At 42.9% G+C, this 24,801-nt stretch overlaps 1 protein-coding gene across 1 annotated transcript in view; it reads left to right on the top strand.

The window, feature by feature from the left end:
* Nucleotides 1-24,801, top strand: part of LOC138260837 (ranaspumin-like) — a 72,582-nt gene that overhangs the window by 7,429 nt on the left and 40,352 nt on the right. Inside the window, exons 4-6 of the mRNA XM_069209263.1 lie at nucleotides 8,620-8,679; nucleotides 9,797-9,850; nucleotides 13,721-13,786. Coding sequence (XP_069065364.1) covers nucleotides 8,620-8,679; nucleotides 9,797-9,850; nucleotides 13,721-13,786 — 180 coding nt within the window. The remainder of the gene's footprint in view (nucleotides 1-8,619; nucleotides 8,680-9,796; nucleotides 9,851-13,720; nucleotides 13,787-24,801) is intronic.

The following is a 24,801-nucleotide window of genomic DNA, read 5'->3' as shown; positions in this document are numbered from 1 at the left end:
CTATTGTCCAAATGTCTGCCATTGTGCGCGGTATTGTAAATACGGCACACCCTTGGTGTTGTTAGGTAGGGAAGGGGCAACGCAAGATAAATGGCGCATCAGTGCTGATGTGCCAGTTTCTTGTCAATCTGCCCAAAGTGTTCTCTGTCACCACATTTAGAATTACGCCACTGCGCTGTGTGCGTTTCTTGCGCCCGATTAATTCCTTTGACCATTATTCTCATTATTACAAGCTGATGAGTAAGTGATGTGTTAGGTTAATGGGTTGATGACCTCTCAACAAAAATTTGTGTGTACATTTTGAATTACATGTATCACTCTCAGCAGATATATGCAACTTTTCATTTTCCCAGTCTAAAAAAACGACATAACCATACATTGGGTATGAGTAACATCTGTAATTTACAGAACACAAAAATGCTAAATTGGCATTCCTGTAGCTGTAATTTCAGAACCATTTCACAGCTTTTAACTGAGTTATTGTGTCTTAAGCAGTATTTAGGATATATAACGTTCTACTCTCAATATAGAGCATCCTGACAAATCTTTTCAATTGTACGTAGTGGTGTGTGAGTGCTTTGATACCTGTTCCCCCCTATGAAGTAATTTCTAAAAGTTCCAAGTGTTCTCAAACCATAGGTTTGCAACTTAGTGGTGGTAGTTTGCCCTCCGCCACTTTATCTAATCCTCTTTGTACCCTATACTTCAGTGTGTATCTCTCTGGGCTCTTTCCACCTTTGTGTCTGCCATTATACTTTATGCCACACTCTTTACTGACAAGCACTCTGTCTTCCACGCACCTTTTTATCTACCTATTTTAGGCCCAGTACTTCCCTGTTAACTACTCTCCACTTACAGTGATTTGTACACCATTCCAAGTTCCCCACAATACATAATGCCTTGCTTTATGTACTGTAAACCTCAATGCCTCTGAAACAATGTGTCCACCACTGTGTGCGACTTGCAAGTCAGTGTCTGCCACTTTGTGTGCCCTATGTTACAGTGGCCAGCACTGTTTGTGCCCTACAACTAATTGCCTAGGCTGTTATGCTCTCTCAACCATTCTGTGTCCCGACAACTAAGCATTCACCGACAACTAAGCATTCATCACTCTGTGTATCATGCAACACAGGCAGGGCCGCCTTTAGCGCTGTTGGGTTCTGGTGCAACAGTCTTTTTCAGTGCCCTTGTAGGAGGCTGGCCTGGCTTATAGTGGGTACATTGTGGTACTTACACCTTGTGCCAGGTCCAGTTATCCCTTATTAGTAGATTAGTAGTGCTCTAGCAGCTTAGGCTGATAGAGGTAGCTATAGCAGAGCAGTTAAGCTGAACTAGGAGACATGCAAGGCTCCTACTATGCCACTTATATTGTATAGCACTATATCATAAGAAACACAATACTCTGAGTTACTAAAAATAAAGCTACTTTAGTGACAATAGAGGATATACTTCCTTCGGAGGTAAGTAAAATATACAAAGTGTACACACAAATCAAAATCAGGTAAGTAACCAGTTAGAAAAGTAGTGCAAACACTGTAGAACACAATAGAGTGCAATAGGAGACAATAGGCCTAGAGGCAACATAACCATATACTCCAAAAGTGGAATGCGAACCACGAATGGACCCCAGGCCTAGTGTAGGGTGTAGAGGGTCACTGGGAGTGTAAGAAAACACTAAGGGTGTCCAAGATACCCCACCCCAAGACCCTGAAAAGTAGGAGTAAAGTTACCCTGCTACCCCAGAAAGACAACTCAAGATAGGGGATTCTGCAAAGGCAGCAACTGACTGCAAAGCACTGAAGACGTATTCCTGGACCCGAGGACCTGCAGAGGAAGGGGACCAAGTCCAAAAGTCACGCAAGTGTCCGGGGGGCGGCAGGAGCCCACTAAACCCCGGATGAAGGTGCAACAGGGCTGCCTCCGGGTGGAAGAAGCCAACGATTCTGCAACAATGGAAGATGCCAGGAACTTCTCCTTTGGTCAGAAGATGTCCCACAGCGTGCTGGAGGATGCAGAGTTGTTTTCACGCAGAAAGACCACAAACAATCCTTGCTAGCTGCAAGAGTCACAGTTGAAGGTTTTAGGTGCTGACAGGGACCAGGAAGGACCAGGAGGTCGCCCCTTGGAGGAAGAGACAGCGGGGCACTCAGCAACACAGAGAGCCCATGCAGAAGCAGGCAGCACCAGCAGAATCACCTGAACAGGCATTCAGAAGATGTGAGCATGGCGGTCCTCTCAGCACAACAAAAGGGAGTCTCACGAAGTCGGAGTCCAACTCAGCGAGTTGGGCAATGCAGGACGGAGTGCTGAGGACCTGGGCTAGGCTGTGCACGAAGGAAGTCTTGCAAAAGTGCACAGAAGCCCTAGCAGCTGCAGTTTCCGAAGTACACAGGATTACTCTCTGGCGTGGGGAGGCAAGGGCTTACCTCCACCAAATTTGGACAGAAGGGCCACTGGACTGTCGGGGACACTTGGATCTAGCTCCTGTGTTCCAGGGACCATGCTAGTCAAGATGAGAGGGGACCCATTGGACCGGTGATGCAGAAGTTTGGTGCCTGCGTTAGCAGGAGGAAGATTCCATCAACCCACGGGAAATTTCTTCTTGGCTTCCAGTACAGGGTGAAGGCAGACAGCCCTCAGAGAATGCACCACCAGGAAACAGTCGAGAAAGCCGGGATGAGGATGAGGCGCTACAATGTTGCTGGTAGTCTTCTTGCTACTTTGTTGCGCTTTTGCAGGCGTCCTGGAGCAGTCAGCGGTCGATCCTTGGCAGAACTCGAAGAGGGAAGTGCAGAGGAACTCTGGTGAGCTCTTGCATTTGTTATCTTGTGAGAAACCCACAGGAGAGACCATAAATAGCCCTCAGAGGAGGATTGGCTACCGAGAAAGGTAAGCACCTATCAGGAGGGGTCTCTGACGTCTCCATTGTGCCCTCACACCTCTGCATTCAAGGCAGAGGTCTGGGACACACGGGAGGAGCTCTGGGCACCTCCCCTGGGGAGGTGCTGGTCAGGGGAGTGGTCACTCCCCTTTCCTTTGTCCAGTTTGATGCCAGAGCAGGGCTGGGGGGATCCCTGAACCGGTGTAGACTGGCTTATGCAAGGAGGGCACCATCTGTGCCCTTCATGCATTTCCAGAGGCCAGGAGAGGCTACTCCACTTCGGCACTTAACACCTATTTCCAAAGGGAGAGGGTGTAACACCCTCTCTCAGAGGAAATCCTTTGTTCTGCCTTCCTGGGACTGTGCTGCCCAGGCCCCAGGGGGGCAGAACCCTGTCTGAGGGTTGGCAGCAGCGGTAGTTGCAGAGAAAACCCCAGAGAGTTAGTTTGGCAGTACCCCCGCTCTATGCTGGAGCCCCGGGATGCATGGAATTGTCCCCACAATACCAGAATGGTATTGAGGTGACAATTCCATAATCCTAGACATGTTACATGGCCATGTTCAGAGTTACCATTGTGACGCTACATATAGGTATTGACCTTTATGTAGTTCACATGTGTAATGGTGTCCCTGCACTCACAAAGTCCGGGGCAATTGGCCTGAACAATGTGGGGGCACTTTGGCTAGTGCCAGGGTGCCCTCACACTACGTAACTTTGCACCTAACCTTCACTAAGTGAGGGTTAGACATATGGGTGACTTATAATTTACTTAACTGCAGTCTAAAATGGCTGTGAAATAACGTGGACGTAATTTCACTCAGGCTGCAGTGGCAGTCCTGTGTAAGAATTGTCTGAGCTCCCTATTGGTGGCAAAAGAAATGCTGCAGCCCATAGGGATCTCCTGGAACCCCAATACCATGGGTTCCTAGGTACATATACTAGGGCATTATGAGGGTGTTCCAGTGTGCCAATTAGAATTGGTAGAATTAGTCACTAGCCTGCAGCGACAATTTTAAAAGCAGAGAGAGCATAAACACTGAGGTTCTGGTTAGCAGAGCCTCAGTGATACAGTTAGGCACCACACAGGGAACACATATAGGCCACAAACCTCTGAGCACTGGGGTCCTGGCTAGCAGGATCCCAGTGACACATATCAAACACACTGACAACATAGGGTTTTCACTATGAGCACTGGGCCCTGGCTAGCAGGATACCAGCGAGACAGTAAAAACATCCTGACATATACTCACAAACAGGCCAAAAGTGGGGGTAACAAGGCTAGAAAGAGGCTACCTTCCTACAGCCCTTCAATGACAATTTCCAACAGTGCCCCTCTTTGCTCAATATTACTTCTCTCACATGTATTTTATTTGTTCATTTGTTTGAAATGCTCCTCATACCAGTGTAGGGTGTTTACACTTTACATCACACACAATTTCCAGAGACAATTAATTTATATGTGTGTAAAGAACTCTATAGATAATGTTACATAAGAAATGAGGATTGCAATATGTAGGAAGCACACCATCCTTATTAGCAGGCAGTATATTTTAAGAATGTTTGGTTTGGAGAATAAAAACATCTCAGAATTTAAGATGTAGCACAGTGGATGGAATTGGCCATACTAATAAGAATGTATTTCAGCCCAAAGGAACCCTTCTTAGCAACATTAGGTTAATGAGAGACTAGGAAAAAAATATAACATTCTAACCTATACCATGCAGTGTGCATGCAGCTCTTTGATGACAGTTCATAGGTCACTGTGCTGTATTAAGATTGTAACATAGGAACTGCACGTAACAAAAAGGTCTATGTGACAATCGCAGTTTCCCACTGAACTATCCACATAAGATACAGTTCTGTGATTTGCATGGTACATGTTCTTTGCACCAGAGGTATCAACCATCTGCTACGTTTTGACGAATCAAAACTGTCAGTAGACAACACTACATCTCACTCCAGGAGGAACATTAATCGCCAGACATATCTTGACAATTTTAATGTTGCTTGGACACACAAGAACCTTTGCAGAAGGACATTTTAAGCCCAGAGGTTACTTCTAAACATAGTGCCCTCTTTCGAGCTCAGTGCCAGATGCAGCTGCACCAGTCACATTGACTAAAGCCGGCTCTAACCCAGTGTACACCTCCCTCTTTATCCTCTATCACAGTATCACCCCATCTGGAATTCAAGTAGTTCTTTCAAGTTATACAAAATGGCCCTCATTTAAATTTTTCACACACCATGTCAATTCTCTTTCGTGATGGAAGTTCATAATGACATGGCAGTGCAACCCAGAACTTACACAGTAAAATTTGCAACATTTCACTACCTCATTCTGCGACTTCACTGCATCCAAATTTTACCGCCTGCTCACAGCAGGAGTAAAACTGACTCAGGGCTTTTCTGTATGGGGGCCTCCTCGCATTGCTGGAGAAGCATAATTTTTTATGCTAGTACAGCAATATGTGAGTTTAGCACCAACAGATGCATCAGAATTTCTGACACATCTGTAAAGCGTGCACCAGAGGCCTCTGTATTGTAAATACAGTGCATCCATTGCGTTGTTATGTGACCATAGGGCAGCGCAAGAAATTTGACCCATCGGGCTGATGTGTTAGATTCTTTTAAATGAGACCCATTGGGCCAGATGTAGGTAGCATTTTGCATGGCGCAAACTGCGAAAATCGCAGTTTGCGCCATGCAAAATGCGCATCGCCATGCTCATTCACATTTTGCGAGTTGGTACCGACTCGCAAAATGTGAATGTGACTCTCAAATAGGAAAGGATGTCCCCTTCCTTTTTGCGACTCGCACCACAATGCTAAATTGTTTTGTGACCGCGAACGCGGTCGCAAAGCAATTCGCAGTTACCACCAGTGTCACACTGGTGGCAACCCATTCGCAAAAGGGAAGGGGTCCCCATGGGACTCCTTCCCCTTTGTGAATGTTGCCATAAATGTGTTTTTTCAGAGCAGGGAGTGGCCCAATGGACCACTGCCTACTCTGAAAAAACGAAACCAAATAGTTTTGTTATTTTTGTTGTATTGCAACTCGTTTTCCTTTAGGGAAAACGGGCTGCAATACAAAAAAAAAAACTGCTTTATTTAAAAAGCAGTCACAGACATGGAGGTCTGCTGTCTCCAGCAGGCCACCATCCCTGTGTGTGCAGGGAATCGCTATGGGGTCGCAAAATGCGACCCACCTCATTAGTATTAATGAGGTGGGTCTTTGTGACCCCATCGCGATTCACAGACAATGTCTGAGACACCGTTCTGCATCCGAATTTGTGATTCGGAAATTGAGAGTCGCACCGACTCGCAATTTCCGAATAGCAAATTCGGAGATTGCTACATCTGGCCCTTAATTCCTTATACTCCTCTGTCTGCCACTTTACATTTTGTGCCGTGCATCTCACTGTATGGCATGCTGTGGGTCCCAAAGCTAATTGTTTACCACATTTTGTGTCCTGTGTGTCCCAGCTGGCTATTCTGTGTGCCATAAACCCCTTAGTACACTATTGTGAGTTCCCTATGGCTCAATGCTTCTCACTCTGCGCCATCATAATAGTGCCTTAGATTTTATGAGCCTGGAAGACAATGAACACCACTATTTGTGCCATAGAGCTCAGTATCTATCACTCTGAATGACCTATATTACAATTGCTGTCACTGTCTGTACAATGCACCTCAGAACATTTAGCTATGTGTCCTCTCTATCATTCTACCCTCGGAAAATCCCAAAGTTCTTTATAACTACAGACCTATCTTGCTGCTACCTCAGCTTGGATAAACACTAGAAAGTTATATTCATAAACAGGTAGTAGCCTTTCTAGAAGAACTTAAGACCTTTCACCCCTCACAATCGGGTTTCAGAGTGCTAGAAAGCACCAAGACTGCATTGGTGGCAGTCACTGATAACAACAGACTCTCACTAAATGCAGAAATACCGGTCATGCTGATGTTACTGGATCTATCTGTTGCCTTTGACATGGTCTCTCATTCCATCCTAATCCGTAGACTACATGAGACAGGACTTTACAGCAGAGTGCTACATTGGCTCATAGGTTCATTGTCAACAGAACCTAAAATGTCTGTTTCAGTCCGTTAAAATCGAGTAAGATATACCAACAAAGGGGTCCTTCAGGGTTCATGCCTGAGCCCAACACTATTTAATATCTATGTAGTGCCTCTGCCACATATTATGAGATCATGTGGTGTGGAGATTGTGTCATATGCAGATGATACCCAACTTCTCATCTCCTTCGGACCTGATCCAGATAAAGTTAAAGCTCAGTTTGTGAGCTGTATGAAGGAAATAGCAGATTGGACGACCAAAAACTGACTCCAATTACACAGTGAGAAAACTGAGATTGTCCTATTTGGCAAAGCACTTGAGTTTTGGTCGGCTGATTGATAGCCCACTGAACTTGGCCCAGCCTTTTCTCCTAAGCAAGGGGTGAAAAATCTTGGAGTAAAAATGTACCTAATGCTATCTATAAAAGATCAAGTCAAAGCACCCTGTGGCACCTGTTTTGCCACAATTAGGCTCTTAAAAAAAGTTTTCCCTTGCTCCCTTCTACCTCCAGAAAAACCCTTGCCCAGGCACTAATAACTAGTTGCTTGTACTACGTGAATGCACTGTTGGTAGCAGCAAACAGCACTTTGCTCGCCAAATTGCAAGTTGAGCAGAATGCAGCCCTGTGGCTAATTTGTAGCCTACACGCACGGCCCCATCCTAAAAAACTACCATGGCTACCAGGAAATGTGCAGTTTTTAAGCTAAGCTGCTTGACGCATAAGGCATAAAATAAGGTCTTTCCTGCCTATCTTCACTCAAGACAGTTAAGGTCCACAAATAAAGCTCCCTTGCAGTTCCGTGCAAATGCACCTCCAGATAGGTTGGCAGATCTTTGTTTTGCATTTTGCCCCTTTTCACTGGAAAAGACTCCCTTTTCATATCTGCGCGTGTCCCGATTTGACAAACTTTAACAAGATGTTTACAACGTGCATGTTCTAGAGTGCACTCGTTCTGAACAGCCATGTGCCGAGACGCTCATTCGGGAGTGAATCATGCACTATACCAAAAATATGTATGATATGATGATATAATTATGTGTTTCTTACATGTAGGAATGTACGTCTTTGTGCAGTCAGCACCACAATGTAAACCACATAGTTCACCATCAAAGTCATTACCTGGAACCTTTGCCTCCATGTGAACCACTTAATGTGCAATGAAAGTGTGTTTCCTGTAACGTATGTCCTCCACCTAAATATTTTGCACAGTTTGTGAATGCCATTATAGCACATTTGATACATTTTAACTCATTACGTCGAACCTAAAACCAATTTCAAGTATCTTAAACGTTTATTTCAGACAGCAGCGTTGAGGGATGAACTTTTAAAAAATGGCTCTGTATTTGTGACTGAGGTATTGGAAGCAGGAATTAATCTACTTCTAAACATATTAGAATAAAACTAAGCTACCTATAGGAATGCAAGCAGCCAGCCAGTCTTGTAGAACTGTCAGTGAATTATACCTGTTGGAATCAGGCAGCCTGCCGGTCTGTCTCAGCCATTAAATCTTCATCTAGGATGCAGCTTGTCATGCTATTGATTGAATTCGCTTCTATATGCACATTGCATATCTGATGGTTATTATGTGCACTTGATAGTCAATAAATAAACAATAAAAAAGGATGAAGCTTGTCACCTGTTTCTCAACTTTTGTTTTAGACAGGTGACTGCAGCATGGAAGAATGGAAACGAATGTTCGATCAACTCAAAACTACTATGGTACAGTCTTGTTGAATTATTGCGCTATTTATTACCTGAAATTTATGGAGATCTTTTAAAATAATGACTGTGTTACTAATATACTGAATATAGGGATCATCCTATCGGCACATTATAACTTCCTAATATTACATAATTAAAAATATTGCAAAAACATTCATATAATTAATGTAGACTATCATTCTTACAGCTTGTACAATTTTCACGTCTTTTGACATTTTGTGATTTACAGTTTATCAGAATGGAAGTGTGTTCATAACCTTGCTGAGCTAAGAGAGATTTAAATTTTTTGTAAATTATGATAAATTTTATCGGTTCGAAAAACAATCCAGAATAATCTAGTATTATACATTCCGCCACGCAGAGATAAAAATATAGGAGGCAGATTTAGGAGCCCCTGACGCCACCTTAGTGCCACCATAGGGTCATTTGTTTACACTAAGGTGGCACTAAAGTGGCATTTTCACTGCGCAATAAATACAAAGTGGCGCAATGCAGGCATAGCGCCACTTTGTAAACGCTTGCTCCACATTATGCCTGTGCCAGTCATTATGTACGCAAGGCGGGCGTTCTCCTGGTATAGGGACTGAAAAAATGGCGCAATGAAATCTAGCAGATTTGCTTGCACCCATTTTTTCAGCACTTTTAACGCATGCTCGGAGCAGGCATTAAAAGGGGGCCTCCATTATTTAAAATGGGCCTCTCTGTGCTCTGCAGGAGTAGCACCAAATTTTTGGCGCTACTCTTGCAGAGTACATCTGTAGCATAAACAAAATGACACTATTGCCCCCTAGCCTGTGCCACGGTGCACCGTATTTTAAATACGGCGCACATATGGTGATGGTGGCGGTAGGAGGGTATTAAGTGGCACAAGGAAAGTAGCGCTGCACTAGGTGCAGCGTCACTATTCTTAAACATGCCCCATAATTCCTTATTGATGTGATTACTAAACTAATGAAGTAGAATTTGGCATAAGTGTGTAACACCAGATTTGTTTCTTTTATTTTAGTCTAATAAAATTATTTACGAACAACATCTCATAAATAACTCCTTTCCATTGACTTCTTTCAGTTTCCAAGTTAAAGGCTGTCATAATATTTTCGCATTATTTTTTCAGCAACTCAGCGGTTGTGCACTTAATGAGATGGTATTAGGTAAAAACCCAACAGTGGTAAGTTCCTATCTGTTATATTTTACTGTTGTTTCATTCCTAGATTATCTTTCACATCTGATGCACCTCAGTACAATATTTGATATTTTTCTATGTAATATCTCCTCTGAGCACCTCAATATGTTCCTTGATGAGCCTCAATGAATGGAGTTGTTTTGTCTTTGCTGAGGGAGGGTTTAAGATTGCTCATATAAATGGCTTATTATATCCTTTCAATAGAGATGTTACCTTTTCTCTACTAGGAGGCTAAGCTGCTTCTCTCCCCCAGTCTTCTGACCTCAGATTGGCTCTCTTAGGGCTTTGGTCCAGCATCCTGATTAAAGTAGCACAAGTTTTCAGCATCTTTATAAAACATTGTCTTACGTGCTACCATTACCATTTTATTCAAAGTAGTAGTAAGAACCCCAAGTGCATGTCACGTTCAGTATAATTTCCAGCAGGAGAACAACATGGACAGTATTAACTCCTTGGAAAACACAGTTGGGGCAGCCAATGGCAGACATTATATACAGCTGTTTCTTCCTGACTCTTCTTCTTAGTTTGACATGATGAGCAGTTGGTTTGGCATTGGGATGAACGCTTAGGGTTATATTAGTTTTTTTAATGAAGGGCCTAAGTGTGATAGAAAAGGATGATACTTGTTTTTTTTTCTGTTGCCTTGCTGAAGGCTTCCATGTTTTCAGTCTCATTGTCCATGTTTGAGCAATATCCTGAGATGCACTTTCCTGTGACAGCCTTCTCCTTGAAGACCATGACTACCTTAATCCTCTACGTGCTGCAGACAAGAGTTCGACTCACTCTGTACCCAGCATATAGCAACAACTGGATTTAACAAACTTTTTCCAAAGTGAAAGGCAAATATTGAGACCCCTGATGGGATTTAAAAAGATCTTTTGAAGGTGAATCCCATGTAAATAAAACACAATATTACAATTACTTCAGGGTGACAGTGTGTGTCTTTTGCTGACAATTGCTCTGGCACTGGTGTAAACATTATGGGGGTCATTACAACCTCGGCGGTCTTTTTAAAAGACCGCCGAGGGACCGCCGGGCTGAAGACCGCCAGTGGTGGCGGTTTTCCGCTCGGAGTATTATGACTGTTGGCAGCTCTAAGTCATTTTTCCGACGGAGAGCCGCCAACAGCCATAGTGACTGGCGGCGGGTAAGTGGAGGTTGCTCCACCTCCACCGCCACGCCAACAGAACACCGCCCAGCGAATCACGTCCTGTGATTCGTCGTGGCGGTGTTCTGTTGGCGGTGTGGTGTCGGTGGAGCTGCCCCCATGGCTCCCGTCCCCCCCGGAGGATCGACGGAACAGGTAAGTTGATCGTCCGTTAGGGAAGGGGGGTGGGGGGTGTTGTTTGTTGTGTGGGTGCATGGGGTTGTGCGTGGGTGTATGTAGAGGGGGTGTGTGAGTGCGTGTATGCGTGCGGGGGTGTTGCGTGTTTTGGGAATGAGTGCGTGTATGTCTGTGGGTATGTCTGTATGGATGTGTGCATGTATGTTTGAATGTGGGTGTGCGTGTCTGACTGTGTGTGTGGATGTTGGCATGTATGTCGATGTGTGTGCGTGTATGTGTGTTGGTGGTGCCTGCGTGCGTGTCGGGTGTGTATGTGTAAGGTAATGTCAGGGGTCGGGGGGGGGGGGGGTCCTGCCACCTTTGGGGGGTGGCAGGAGTGGTGGGGGGTGTAGGGGAGGGAGTCGGGGTGGGGGTGGGGGGTGGGGGAGACCCCTATCAGTGCCAGGGAAGGAATTCCCTGGCACTGATAGTGCTTACCGCCATGGATTTCATGGTGGTTCCTACCGCTGGAAATTCACGGCGGTAAGCCGGGTCAAAATACCGGTGGCGGCATTGTCGCGGCCGCCGGGCTGGAGACCCAGGTCTCCAGCCCAGCGGTCATCTCCGCCCTGGTGGGCAGAACGGAGAAGCGGCGGATGACCATGGCGGTAACCTCCATGGTCATAATCCTCAAAAAAAGACCGCCAGCCTGTTGGCGGTCTTACCGCCACTTTAACACCATCCGCCAGGGTTGTAATGACCCCCTATATATTTGTTCAGCAGCGTAAGACAGTAGTGTCCATTAGATTTAACACAAACGACTATTTATGGTGTTTAGGCGTGGTTAAAACACTCTCTTATTATTTTAGATGCATTTACCAGTGGTCAGAATAAAACTCTAAGGTCTACCATGAAGTAATTTGAGTCTGGAAATACTTTCGGTGCCATTGCTCTCCTGCACATCAGAGAGGTCCGGAAATAGTGTTCTACCTCCATCTCACATTGGAGCCTATTTCTTACCTTGCAACTTCTCTCTAACTCATGGGAGAGCACACACATGTTCTTCAGGTTCAGAATTGAACCCCAGGATGAACCATGGCACCACACAGGGGTGAAAGCCACCCTGAACCACTAATATTATTAATGTTGTAATAGTGATTACATCACATATGATGATTTTAGTGGCCTCCGCATGCACGAATGTCAGCAGTGATCATCTCAGTGCATCGAGTTGGGTTGCCAGAAGTAATATAAAAAAATTACTTTAGCAGTTGGACATACCTCTAGATGGGTAATACATAAAATCCATAGCTGCAATCCCCCTGGCACCAAGAAACTAACACGACTACTACGTCTACCCAGTGTCACATGATTTATTACTCCAATATAAGATATACATTTATTTTGAAAATTCAAACATTTTTCTCCAAACGTCAGCTTATAAGCCCTGAAAAATAAAACATTTCCCTCTCAAATACATGAATACACACTTTTCAGGTTTGGAATAAATATATTAATTCTACCAAGCAAAAAGTTTCTAATTTAGTAACTAGCCTGCACACAGCAGAGGTACTTATAGGTGGCTGGAGAGCTACCTATCGCTCATATGCTACTCATAGGAGATGCTTACTCTAAGGTGTTCATTTCCTCTCTCATTCCATGTAAGTGGATTATAACAAATAGGAATATACTGGAAACCACAACCACTCATCTTGAAATACATGCATCCCTGCTTCCAAATTATGTGTGTGTCTATGAAAACCTGAAGTGTCTTCAAAGTGGAGGTGAAAAAGCATCACAAAACAGTCAGCGATGGTTCTTTGCTAAGCGGAAACATAGGCCCATATTTATGCTGAATTAGCGTACGCAGCACTGCAAGTCTTTTTGCTGTGCAGCACTATACCAATGTGAGAGTGCAGGAATACACCTTATTTATGAAATACGGTGCATTCTTATCATTTCCCTCCGCACTATAGCACAGTTGGCTGCCTAGCATCAACAAGCGTTCAATGCAGGATTATTTTTGTGCAGGAATTCTGCAGCACACATGGAAATAAGGAAAAAAGAGGAGAAATAAAAATATTTCTCCTTGTTACGCCTGCTCTTGGGAGGCACAAATGTTTTACACCACTCCCCATTTAAGTGATTAGGTAGATTGGGGGCAGTGTAAAAAAATCAATGGGTGTTGCATGAGAAAACCCACTGCAATGCCCACAGAATATCTCCCTGGCGCAGAGTAAGGCAATACAGTGACCTGTGCTGCTTTGTCTTACTCCATATCTATGAGGCCGTTCAAACCCATGCAAAGTGGCTTTGTGTGGCATCATACATATAGTCGAGAGGCCTGCGCCACCATAGCATCATAAAAAGTAATGCTGTATTAAATGTTCCCCATAATTTACAGTGGTGATTTATACAAGTCACTATGGGCCATATGTAAGAACACATTTTCCCATGGACACAAAATGGATAAAACCCTATGATACATCCGGCCCTATCTGTTTGTTTGGTTCCTGTTTTGTAATGTTCACCTTTTTTACTTTAATAAAAGCAAACGTCCCAGCACTGATGTTTCCTCTGCTGTCTTCTAGGAGGAAGTTGCAGAAAAAGTTGGTGAATTTCTGAAAAAACTCGAAGGCCCTCTCAGAAAGCTATTGGTAATACCAATATATTTATCTCATTGTTCGTTTACCAGTGTATCTCATTGTTTGTTTACCAGTGTATCTTGTGACAGACGTATAAATGCAACACTTCCCAATACAACAAGACGTGCTTCGCAATAGGCTATGGGTGGAGAAACAAACATACACCGACAGAAACACACACAGCCTACGCAAACACATGACACACATACAGAGATTTTACACACCACATCCATACATGTCATTTTGAAATACAAGAGTCAATGCTATTGAGGCAAACTATGAACATAAAGAGTACAGGCAGGTGTGTTCTCTGGATGTTGACTGTAAAGCGGGTTATGTTGCCAGACATCCTAAATGAATATTTACAGGTTTTTACAAAGCAGTTGTGAAATGACGGTCTGTTTATAGGAAAGTCCTCTGCTAATAAAGGCTACCACTAGCTAATCAACTTTTAAAAATTAAAACCGCCTCAATATCCAAATGTGTACTGAACTAACTTTTTGAAAGTCCAACTGTTGTCAACAGCAAGACAACGTTTAAAAGTACAGCTGTGACCTCCAAAGGAGAAATGTACAGGTATTGTGAAGTCCCAAAAGAATGCCCCTGAAAATCAATGACAACAACACAGAGGTGGTACAAACAAAACTGCCTTTAAATTCACGTCTCGACTTTGTGACCTTTAATCAGTTATCCTTCATCCAGGTGGCAATGTCTGTCATGCAGTTGTGGAAGTTAGTCTTGGTGTTGGAGGTGGCTCTGGAGAAGGAAAGGATTAGTTGTGTGTTGTCAGCATAAGATATGGTGTTGAGTCCATGATTTTTGGCAATGCTGGGCAGAGGTACCATATAAGTGTTGAAGAGGGTGGGGTTGAGTGAGGATCTTTAGGATACTCAACAGATGCTTTCCTTTGGTTCAGAAGTGAAGGGGAAAAGGTGGACTTTTTGTGTTCTTCCAGTGAGGACAGAGCCAATGCATCTGAAGGCAGCTCTTTGGATGCCTGTGTTGTGCAACTTTGTGATGAGTATGTTTTGGAAGACTGTATTGAAGGCTGCCGAGGGTCTAGGAGGATCAGAGCTGCAGTCTCTGCTCAGTCGAGTAGAGCTCAGATGTCATCAGTAGCTGCAATGGGGGCTGTCTTGGTGCTGTAGTTTCTGCAGAATCTGAATTTGGAGGAGTTGAGTAGAAGACTCTGTTTCAGATGTGAGGAGGGCTGATGGTTGATGTCTTTTTCTAATATTTTGGTTGGGAAGGGGAGCATGGAGATCGGTCAGTAGGTGTTGAGTTTGTTGGGGTCTATCAATGGTTTCTTTAGAAAGGCATTGACTTCTGTCTCTTTTCAGTCCTCGGGGAAGGTGGCCATGGCAATTGAGGTGTGGAATAAGGTGTTGAGTATGTAGCTGATTCTAGTTTCACCTATGTTGAAGATGGGGTGTGGGCATGGGTAGGTTGGGGCCCCTGAGTGGACCAACTTCATTATAGAGGCAGTGTCCTGTTGGGCAAGCCATTCAGTTAGCCAGATGCCTGTGGCGGTAGCGTAGTAGTTGTGTTTCTTGAAGAAGTTGGTGGCCTTAGGGTCGGGTTTCTAGTTTCTGTAGATGTTGGCAATCTTGTTGTGGAAGAAGTTTGCAAGGTTGTTGCAGAGTTCCTGTGAGAGGGTAATGTTTGTTGCAACTAAGGGGTTGAATAATTCTTTGACTATTTTGAAGATTTTTTTGCTGTTATTGGAGCTTGATTCGATGCATGAGGCTAAGATCTTTTTCTTCGATTTTCTCAGCTGGTCATGGTAGAGGTTGAAGGCTTTCTTGAAGGCAGTCTTGTCGGTTGTGTCCTTGCTGGTGCACCATCTCCTTTCCAGTTGTTTACAGTGTTGTTTAGTGGCTCTGAGATCTTCAGTGTACCAGCTAGCCTGCTTGGTGAACCTTGTATGGGTGTTGTTGCAGATACGAGCTACGCTGTCAGCGTAGTTGGTGATCCAATTGTTGAAGTTTCTGACATTCTCATCTAGGCTGTTGGAGCAGAATGGGTGGGTGGTGTTTGGGGCGTTTGTCCATGTGTCTTTGGAGACTTTGCTCAAGCTATGGTAAGGGGTGTTGGGCAGACTGAGGGTGGGGGCCCATAAGCTGGTGATATTGAATTGGATGATGGAGTGGTCAGTTCAGGTGAGTTCCATGGTGTGGCTGTACCTTATGCTGTCCTTGGAGGTGAAGATGGTATATAGTTTGTGGCCTGTGATGCACCACAGCTAAATGATATTCACACACCTACTGGAGACTTTCACCTGAGCCTCTCCTATCTTTTCTGTGAAGACATGTCTCCTACAGTTACGGAGATCTCTGCACACACAGGTATGCATTTTGGTAATAAATGTAGGAGGCTAATTGAAATGGTTGGAAAATGAGGAATACTTCTTACTACGTGCGAGGACGATAGGGAAGGGTTTGAATAGGTGTTTAGATCAGGACATAGAAATACACTCAGTCATCCACAAAAGAGTTAGACAATTTCACAAACTACACTTCTAAATTTACTACAGCACTAAAAGTGACAAACAAGGTGTAAATGCACTCAAGCCCAGCTTTGGGGTAAGTTAGGCACCATGCATGGCTACTCTAAATAACTGCATCACTCTCCTATAGAAAATAATTGAGGTAGGAAAATGAATGAATAATGTTATTTAATTAATTATTTTAATTAATTAATTAATGTTTTTATTATTTTAAATGTAATGTTAAACTAAAATAAAAAACACAAATAAACATTGAAATTGTACATACTAAATAATGTAAATTTCTTAAACACACACCTTTCAACGAAATAAAGTAAATAATGAATAGATATACAAATATTAGTGAGGACATGATCTTTTGAATTATTTTTGAACATTTATAATTTTTTGCTGAAAATTGTAGAATCACTGGCCTTGGAATTGGTAAATGGAGATAATTATTTCCCCAAACCTTCCAATACCAGTAAATAATGTCAATGACTGTCTCTGAAATCAACAATATTTCAAAAGGGCATGACAGGTACTCCATAAAGCGAGGTAAGGCCGCAGTTAGGGGTACCACCAAAATGCAGCTTTTTCAGTGGTGTATGGGGAGCCCTCCAGCCTCTGCTCTCTTTAACCCTCAATGCTCTTACCATGATACCTTTACCACTCAGGCCTTTACCACACATTAGCATTTACCACAAAGGTAAGTCTATGGAAGGTAAGTGTGTGTGTGTGTTTATCTATTTAACGTTTAGGTGTGGGTCAGAGTATAGGATGGTAAGGGTGTTTTTAGGGTTTAGGAATGGGTAGAGGTATAGGTTGGTAAGAGTATTTTTTGGGTGTAGAGGTCAGTAGGGGTATAGGGTGGTCATGGTGTGTAGTAGAATTGGGTGGTATGGGTGTTTTTCAGGTTTACGGATGGGTAGGAATGTAGGGTGGTAAGAGTATTAAAAAAGGGAGGGGTTTGTGCCTCCTCAATTAAAAGTTGTAATTATTTTTTAAAAACATGTGGGCTCCCCCCCAAAAATGTAAATTACACACACACACACCCATCCACCCACACACACATATATCGGTTTAACTTACCATAAATTTACTTACTTTGCGTTATAAAGGCAGTGCAGAAAGGCATATTTGTGATAAAGACATGCATGGTAAAAGCTTTCTGCTGTAAAGGCATCAGGTGGCAAAGAATTTGTGGTAAAGGCATGCATTTTAATGTTATACAACTGTCCTCCAGTAGGCAGAATGGTTTCTTGTAACACTCAAAAGCTTAACGTAGCCTATTTTGACCAGAATTGCTTGTTTTCATCTCTTCACACCACTGACACAAAGTAAAATGTTTGTTGCAAATTCACCATGTTGAGCTTTGTGATCATCCAAAAAGCACAATATATATTTTACAAGCTACTTAGTGGCTTATCATCCTATTGAGATTTTTACACCTTTTAGAACCACATTGGGTTCCCTGTAAAAACCTGTAACACTGAACCCTTTTAATATTGCTTTCTGCAACACTAGCATTGAAATAGGCTCTTGCAGAATTCTTTTTCTCTGAGTTGTAATAACCTGATTACATTTCCAAAGTCACTGCTCATCCTTTTTTCTGAAAAATATCTAGAATCAGTCACTATCTCAGCTCCAACAATAAGCGTACCCCATTTATATCTTGGACCTCTTTCTATCCATTTTTTGCACTTCCTGTAATACAGAAATAGTAATAGTATAATTCATAGGTGATCTCCTTCAAGTAAATGTTAATGTATGTGTCCTTCTCCTTCTGGGCCTGTCTGCTGTTTTCAGTACCTTTGCAGGTGAAATTCCTTTGTACTTTTTTCAGGATGGTAGTGAAATCTCTTATTCTCCCATCAGATGTGTAACAGATCCATTCAGTCACCATTGATGGTTTTTATGTCACTCAGGCTCCAGCATCATGTGGAGTTCCACATGGATCAACTCTCCCTCAACTCTATTCAACATTTGTCTCACAGTTCTTTGGTTATGTTCTTTGTGCATCAGGTGTGGGCTTCCTAATTATGTTGCATATGAAACCCTATTTTATATGCCTCTTTCTCTAGTTTGAATTTTTCTTTAGGTGCCTTGTGGTTCTGGCAATTTGTTGTGTCGCACATTTATTTGTTAGCCCAATCTAAAACATAACAATAAAGGGATTGAAGTAAACTACAGCCTTACATTTGACAAGTAATATGTTACTTGGCTTTGGGAAAAGTAATTGTCAGGAATCAGATTAGTGTAGGTTAGTGACAGGCACGCAGGGGATGGAAGCGCTGGAGAACGGGCTATGAAGCTCTAGACAGATAACTCCTGGAAATTAAAACTCACTCACTTCCTGGGTTAAGGTCATTCCAAGGTCAGGAGGGGTACAGCCCTATTTAGACTTCTCTGAGACTCTAGCTCAGTGCCTAGCAACAAGTTGCATGGTTGCATTGGCTTTTCTAATCTTGCTATATTTCTCACTGTTTTGTTGCCTCTCACTGCTTGCTGTTTTCTCACTTTGTGTGTTGAAAGTGAAACGAAACGGTTAGCTATGGTAAAACAGTATAATGTCAGACACCAGAACAAGCCTAATTCTTCCTTTGCCAGTCACTGGGTAACTGACTCAGGTCGAACCAGCGCGATTCCGGGATTTTAAGGTACTCTCCTGGCGTGTACATTCCAAGCTACAAACAATAATAATACCCCACATTACTACACCCCCTCCTTTCTTTTCAAAATTAAACAAAAAGCTTAAATCTAAAATATAATAAAACAAAACATATATCCTGAGTAGGGAGTGGTTGTACATGAATCTTCACAGGTGAAGAAAATCCACATAAACAGAAGACTGATGATAATGGTACATCTTTCCACACCATTTGTACATTATTCTCCAAATATCGAGGAGGTCTGCACTTTCTAGTGGAGCGACTTTCTCTTAGCTCCATGGGAAGAATGGAATAGTTAACACCTGACCCAAGAGTATCTCCTCCCCTGCACTCAAAGTGGCCTCTGGCTGTCCCATCTCTTTTGATCACAAACTCTTTATCACTCATCAACATAAAGCCATCAAGACTTCCTTGAGACTCTACATTTTATTTATTGACTACATATTTGTTCACATCTCCTTCCCTCTGGTACAGTGCTACTTTACATTTGTTTCTCTTGTTGCCACTTTCTAACACTACATACCTGTCAAATACTTCCTTAACTTTGAACAGGCCCCAAAATTTTCTCAATCTTTTACATGCTCTCCCATGCCTTATTTTCACCCAGTCACCGGCTCTCAACTCTTTATCATTAACCAGGGGGTCCTTCCCAACGTTCATCTCGTGGCAGGTATTGGTCAGCCATCCCGGGGTCAACTTTGTACCTGGTTTTCTACCACGCATTTTCTTAAACAGGTCATCATAGTCACACAAGGAATCATAGTTCGATGAGCCCAGACCATATCATTCACCAGAACTTCAACATCTCTCCAACTTTGAGTGGCCATGGATATGGTATCTTTCACTAAACGGTTGGCCTGTTCCACCATGCATTTGGCATGGGGATTATACAGGGCAGTACAATGGTGTGTTATGCCACACATTTCAATAAACATTTTCATTTCATGTGAAACCACTTCCATTATCTGTGATAAGAATACAAGCTAATCCTTCTTCTAAAAACTTTCTTTCAAATCCTCCATTGTCCTTCTGATGGTCACATCAGGCATGAACTTTGCTATCATCAATTTGAATGTACATCCACCAAAACCATAGCATTCTTCAACTTGTCTTTCACCCCTTGCATGGGACCAATGAAATCTTTACCACAGGGGACTCCATGGTTCACTAGGGTCTTCAAATTGTCCCTATGCTACCTGATGACCAGCCTTCAGTATTTCTTAATATACTTCACAATTCACCACCCAAGATGTGATTTGGTCATCCATACAAGGCCACCAAAAATTCTCTCTCACCCTTTTCTTCATCATGGTTTGCCCCAAGTGCCCTTCATGGGCTATCTTGATTATCCTTCCTTTCAACTCTTCAGGTGGCACAAATTTGTAATTTCTCATTAGAACCTCTGTCAAAGTCAATTCATCAAGGATCTTCACAAACAGTCTAACCGAAGGGGCTATTGTACTCCACTCACTACCATTTTTAAGAACAAGATCTTGATCCGTACACTTTTACCTCTCATACGCTGTGAACAAGCTCCCTGCGCATTTTTCAACACCACACACCAAAGACACTGCTTTTTCCTGTTCTGTGGTACTATGCCTATCTCCCTCTGTCCATTCCAAGGACATGCATGAGAGATAGTATGACTGCACATTTTTCTGCCCAGGTATATGTGTGACCCTAAACTGATACACTTGAAGCCTAGAAGCGAATCTAGCTAGTCTAGCCGATCCATTTCCAGCTCCACCCGCACTCAAAACTTTGAAAAAGGGTTTGCGATCCATATGGATGCAAAAACTCACATCCCAAAAATATGTCCTAAAATGTTTAACTGACCAAGCCGCTGCCAAGGCCTCACCCTCTATCATAGAAAAATTGTGCTCAATTTCAATTAAGGAGGGTGAGGCAAATGCCACTGCCTTTTCTAAAGCACTATGTACCTGGGAAAGAATTGCTACCAGCCCACACACACTTGCATCCACTGTCAAAAATGTTTTGAGTTGAGTGTCAAACGGTGCCAGGATTTGCATTTCACATGCATCCTTCTTCACTATGTCAAACACTTTCCTTTGTACTTCCCTTCATTTAAACTTGCACCCCTTCTGCAATAACATCCTCATACCTTCAGTCTTGCCTGCAAAATTGTGTATGAATTCACCATAATATCCGATGAAGCCCATAAATGACTTTAGTTGATCTTTGTCATGAGGCTCAGGTGCTGCCCTGATCGCTTTCAACAAATCAACCTTGGGCCTAACACGCCCTGAAATGATATGGCCTAGTTAGCCGATTTCTTCTACCAGAAACGTGCATTTTTCCCTCCTCAACGTGAGACCCACTTCCAACAATTTTGCCAACACAGCTTGTAAGACATTGTTGTGTTCTTGTATGGTTTCACCAAATACAAGAAGATCATCTTCAAAATACTTTACGTTTTCCATCCCTCTTAACACTTCAGTCATGATACATTGGGAGACGCTCGCTGCAGAGGGCAGCCGAAACGGTATCTTTGTAAACCGAAATGTGCCCTCCATAGTGAAAAAAGCTGTTAAATGCCTGGATTCTTCATGTAGATTGATCTGATGGTCTGCATTTTTCAAATCAAGTTTAGAAAAGAACTTCCCACCTTTGGTCAATATTAATAGCTCATTAATATTGGGAAACAGAAATGTGTCTTTCACCACGTGTTGGATTAAACTGCGAAGGTTCACACAGAGCCTCAGCTTGCCATCATTTTCTTTAGTTGTGACCACAGGGGAGAACCATTCAGAAGACTTGACTGGATCTATGACTCCCACCATAAGCATATTATCTAACAACTTTTTAACTTTCCCCTCACAACCTCTGGCACTCTCCTCAAGTTGTGTTTGACATGAATTGCACCTCTCTCTACCACTCACATTTTTGAGCATAACCCTTCATCTCACCCGACTTCTCGTGAAACATTTCTTTCATTTCATTCAGCTCTTCTTCGATTTTTACATCATTCACAGATAACACTTGACTAGGAGCATGGGGATCAATAAAAATGTGCAAATCAAATTGATGTGCCCATCCAAAAATAGGTAGGCCATCTTCAGCCACATATACTTTTCCCACAATACATTGTAATTAATATTTAATATGCAATAAAAAAGTACCCCAATACATCTATTTTCTGCCCCTGGTATCCCCTTAGATTTATGTCCTTGGGCAGCAGACAAATTGCAGCCTTTCCTTTCTCCACATTCTTTTTCGTTCAATAGTGTACAGCAAATCAGTGTCAACCATAAGTTCTATGAATTTGCCCGGAATACCAAAAGAGGCTTTCGATCTAATTTTTCTGTCTCTTTTCTCAACTTCAGGAGGTACCATCAAAACCCGATTCTTGTTGTCTTCTTCACATGTCGTGTCTTCAGTTACGGCCATTCAGGATTAGCATAGTGGCCTTTGCTCCCACACCTTCAGCACTCTTTATTTGATGCAAAGCACCACTTTGAATCATCAGAACAGTACACACTACCACACCTTGGACACTCTTTGGGCTTAGCTCCACTCTGTGTTTAAACATTAAGCTTGTTAGTTGCTCCTTTCATCCCCTCCTCCGTCTTCACAACAGCTTCAATCTCTATTTCCCTGTCCATCAGCTCTTTTTTCCCCCAATTCTCTCATGCATCGTTCTGATTGTTCCACCACTTTTGATATTGAGATGGCACTTTTCAATGATGGGTTCTTGGCAGCCCAAAGACATTCTTGTATTTTTTTTGCTGTGGCACTGAACAATAAGTTGATCTCGAATGAACTAATCCATCATCTGACCAAATTTATATTGTATGGATAGCTCACCTAACCCTGACACAAAGTCTTCCAATGATTCACCAATTTTTTGCAGCCTTGCGTAAAACTTGTAGTATGACATTATAATTATTTCTTCTTTCGCCAGTCTTTTTTCTAACCACAATTTGGCTTCCTTGTAAACATCCTCCACAGGTTGATTGACACTTCTTAACCTCTGGGGTAAGTATTTAAAAACATGGCAAGCCTCCCTGCCAATGATGCCTTAATGGCAATGCTTTTTTCCTTTCAGGGCTAAATACTAGGCCATTTAAGGCTATACGATAATTTTCAAATAGATCTATCCATTCCTCCGATTGAATAGATGGTTCTCCTTGCTGTGGAAATGTAATTGATGCAGATGACATGGTTTCTTGCATATATTCCTCTAATGAAACAAGTCTTCATAACCCAAAAACAAAGTTCTATTTGCCAAGGTACTTTCCTTTAATATTCACGAGTGCTGATCCAAGCATGTCTTCCCAGTCAGAGGAGATCCTGATAATGAACAAGACGAATAGGATGTGTTCATAAAAAGAATATTGGCCCAACGCAGACTTCACTCGCGTAGTGAGTGAAAGTGGGCAATTTGAGTAAGCGAGTATCCCTTGACAGTGCATGGAGCTTTGCACGAGCAACAGATTCAACATCCACCTCGATGCTTGCACCGCATTGTGACAGGCCGCCTGCAACACTCACAGTTAATAGCCAATTTGAGGTGGGCACATAGTAGCTACACTTACTTTGCCACCCTCACTCTCAATTTAGCCGGTAGCAAAGGTGGTTAAACACTTCTGATCCTCAAGCTGGTGCTGTTTTGATCCTCTACGTACACTGCTGTGGCGCAACAGGATACGGGCTGCGCCTACAGTTATCCACTGTGTTCTATGGTGAGTGTCACCAGGCAACACTGGTGATCATTGGCAAAATGAAGAAGGTGACACCGCATGGTTATCGTTGGTAAAAGCAGTTTAATGTCAGAGACCAGAACAAGTGTGATTCTCCATTCGCCAGTCACTGAGTAACTAGCTCAGGTCGAAACACCACGACGCCGGGATTCTAAGGAACTCTCCTGGTGTGTACATTCCAAACGTTAAACAATAATAATATTCCACATTACTACTCAGTTCCCTTGATTCCTAAGTTTGTGCCCTCTTTAGTTTTTCCCTTTTTGCTTCTCTGGCTTTTAAGCCTTTCAAATGTAGAGTCTTGGGGCCTTTTCCAGATTTCTGGTTGGCTCTGGTTTCAACATAGCATAATTGGCTGCAGGAACTGCTGATCAGATCAACCCAAGACTCATACCATAAATGCATAGTTGTGCCTTCCCTTTAAACAGTTGAAGTCTTGTAGAGCGAGCTCATTCCTGAGTTTCACTCTTACCTCTTATTCTTGTTTGTCCCTGGTTGCATTGTCTGGTGATAATTATCACTCTGTTCTCCAGTGCATTTGGCTATGAGATGGTCTGGGCTTAAAGCTGGTCTCTGAATCCCGACACTAATCTACTTAAAGGGTGAACTAATAAGTATTCCAATTCTATGGATCTTTCATTGAATCTTAGCTACAGTCCCAGAGAGGGCTATGCCTCTCAATTATATCTTATCACAACTGAACAACTTCCTTATTAATGATATTGTGCACCTGTTGTTTGCTTGATACTTTCACCACTTAATGGTCAGTCTGCAATGTAATTGCAAAGGTGGTCTAATTTCCTGCTGTAGATTAGGGTATGCAAACTACAATTATTTATGAAAGGAAATGTGATACACCTGCTTGTGTACAGGCCACAAATTTCCTCTGAAGTACCTATTCCTCTGGTGACATTCAATTATAATTGGGGAATGACAAACACAACCATGAATTCTATTTCAAATGGCGGTTAGGTGTGTGCGTGGGGTTGCCTTTGTGTGGAGTTGTGTGTGTTTTGCCAGTCCTCCAGCTTCCGCTTCTGAGTTGTGTATTTTCGGCTCATCAGACACACTGTTGAAGCGTGATGCCTGGACCAGGGCTACACAGTTTTAGGAGCAAGGATTTCCACATCTTCTGTGGACCCGTTGGCA

Source organism: Pleurodeles waltl, chromosome 10 (genome assembly GCF_031143425.1).
Source record: "Pleurodeles waltl isolate 20211129_DDA chromosome 10, aPleWal1.hap1.20221129, whole genome shotgun sequence".
NCBI classification, from domain to species: domain Eukaryota; kingdom Metazoa; phylum Chordata; class Amphibia; order Caudata; family Salamandridae; genus Pleurodeles; species Pleurodeles waltl.
This window is presented reverse-complemented; position numbering and strand designations above follow the sequence as displayed.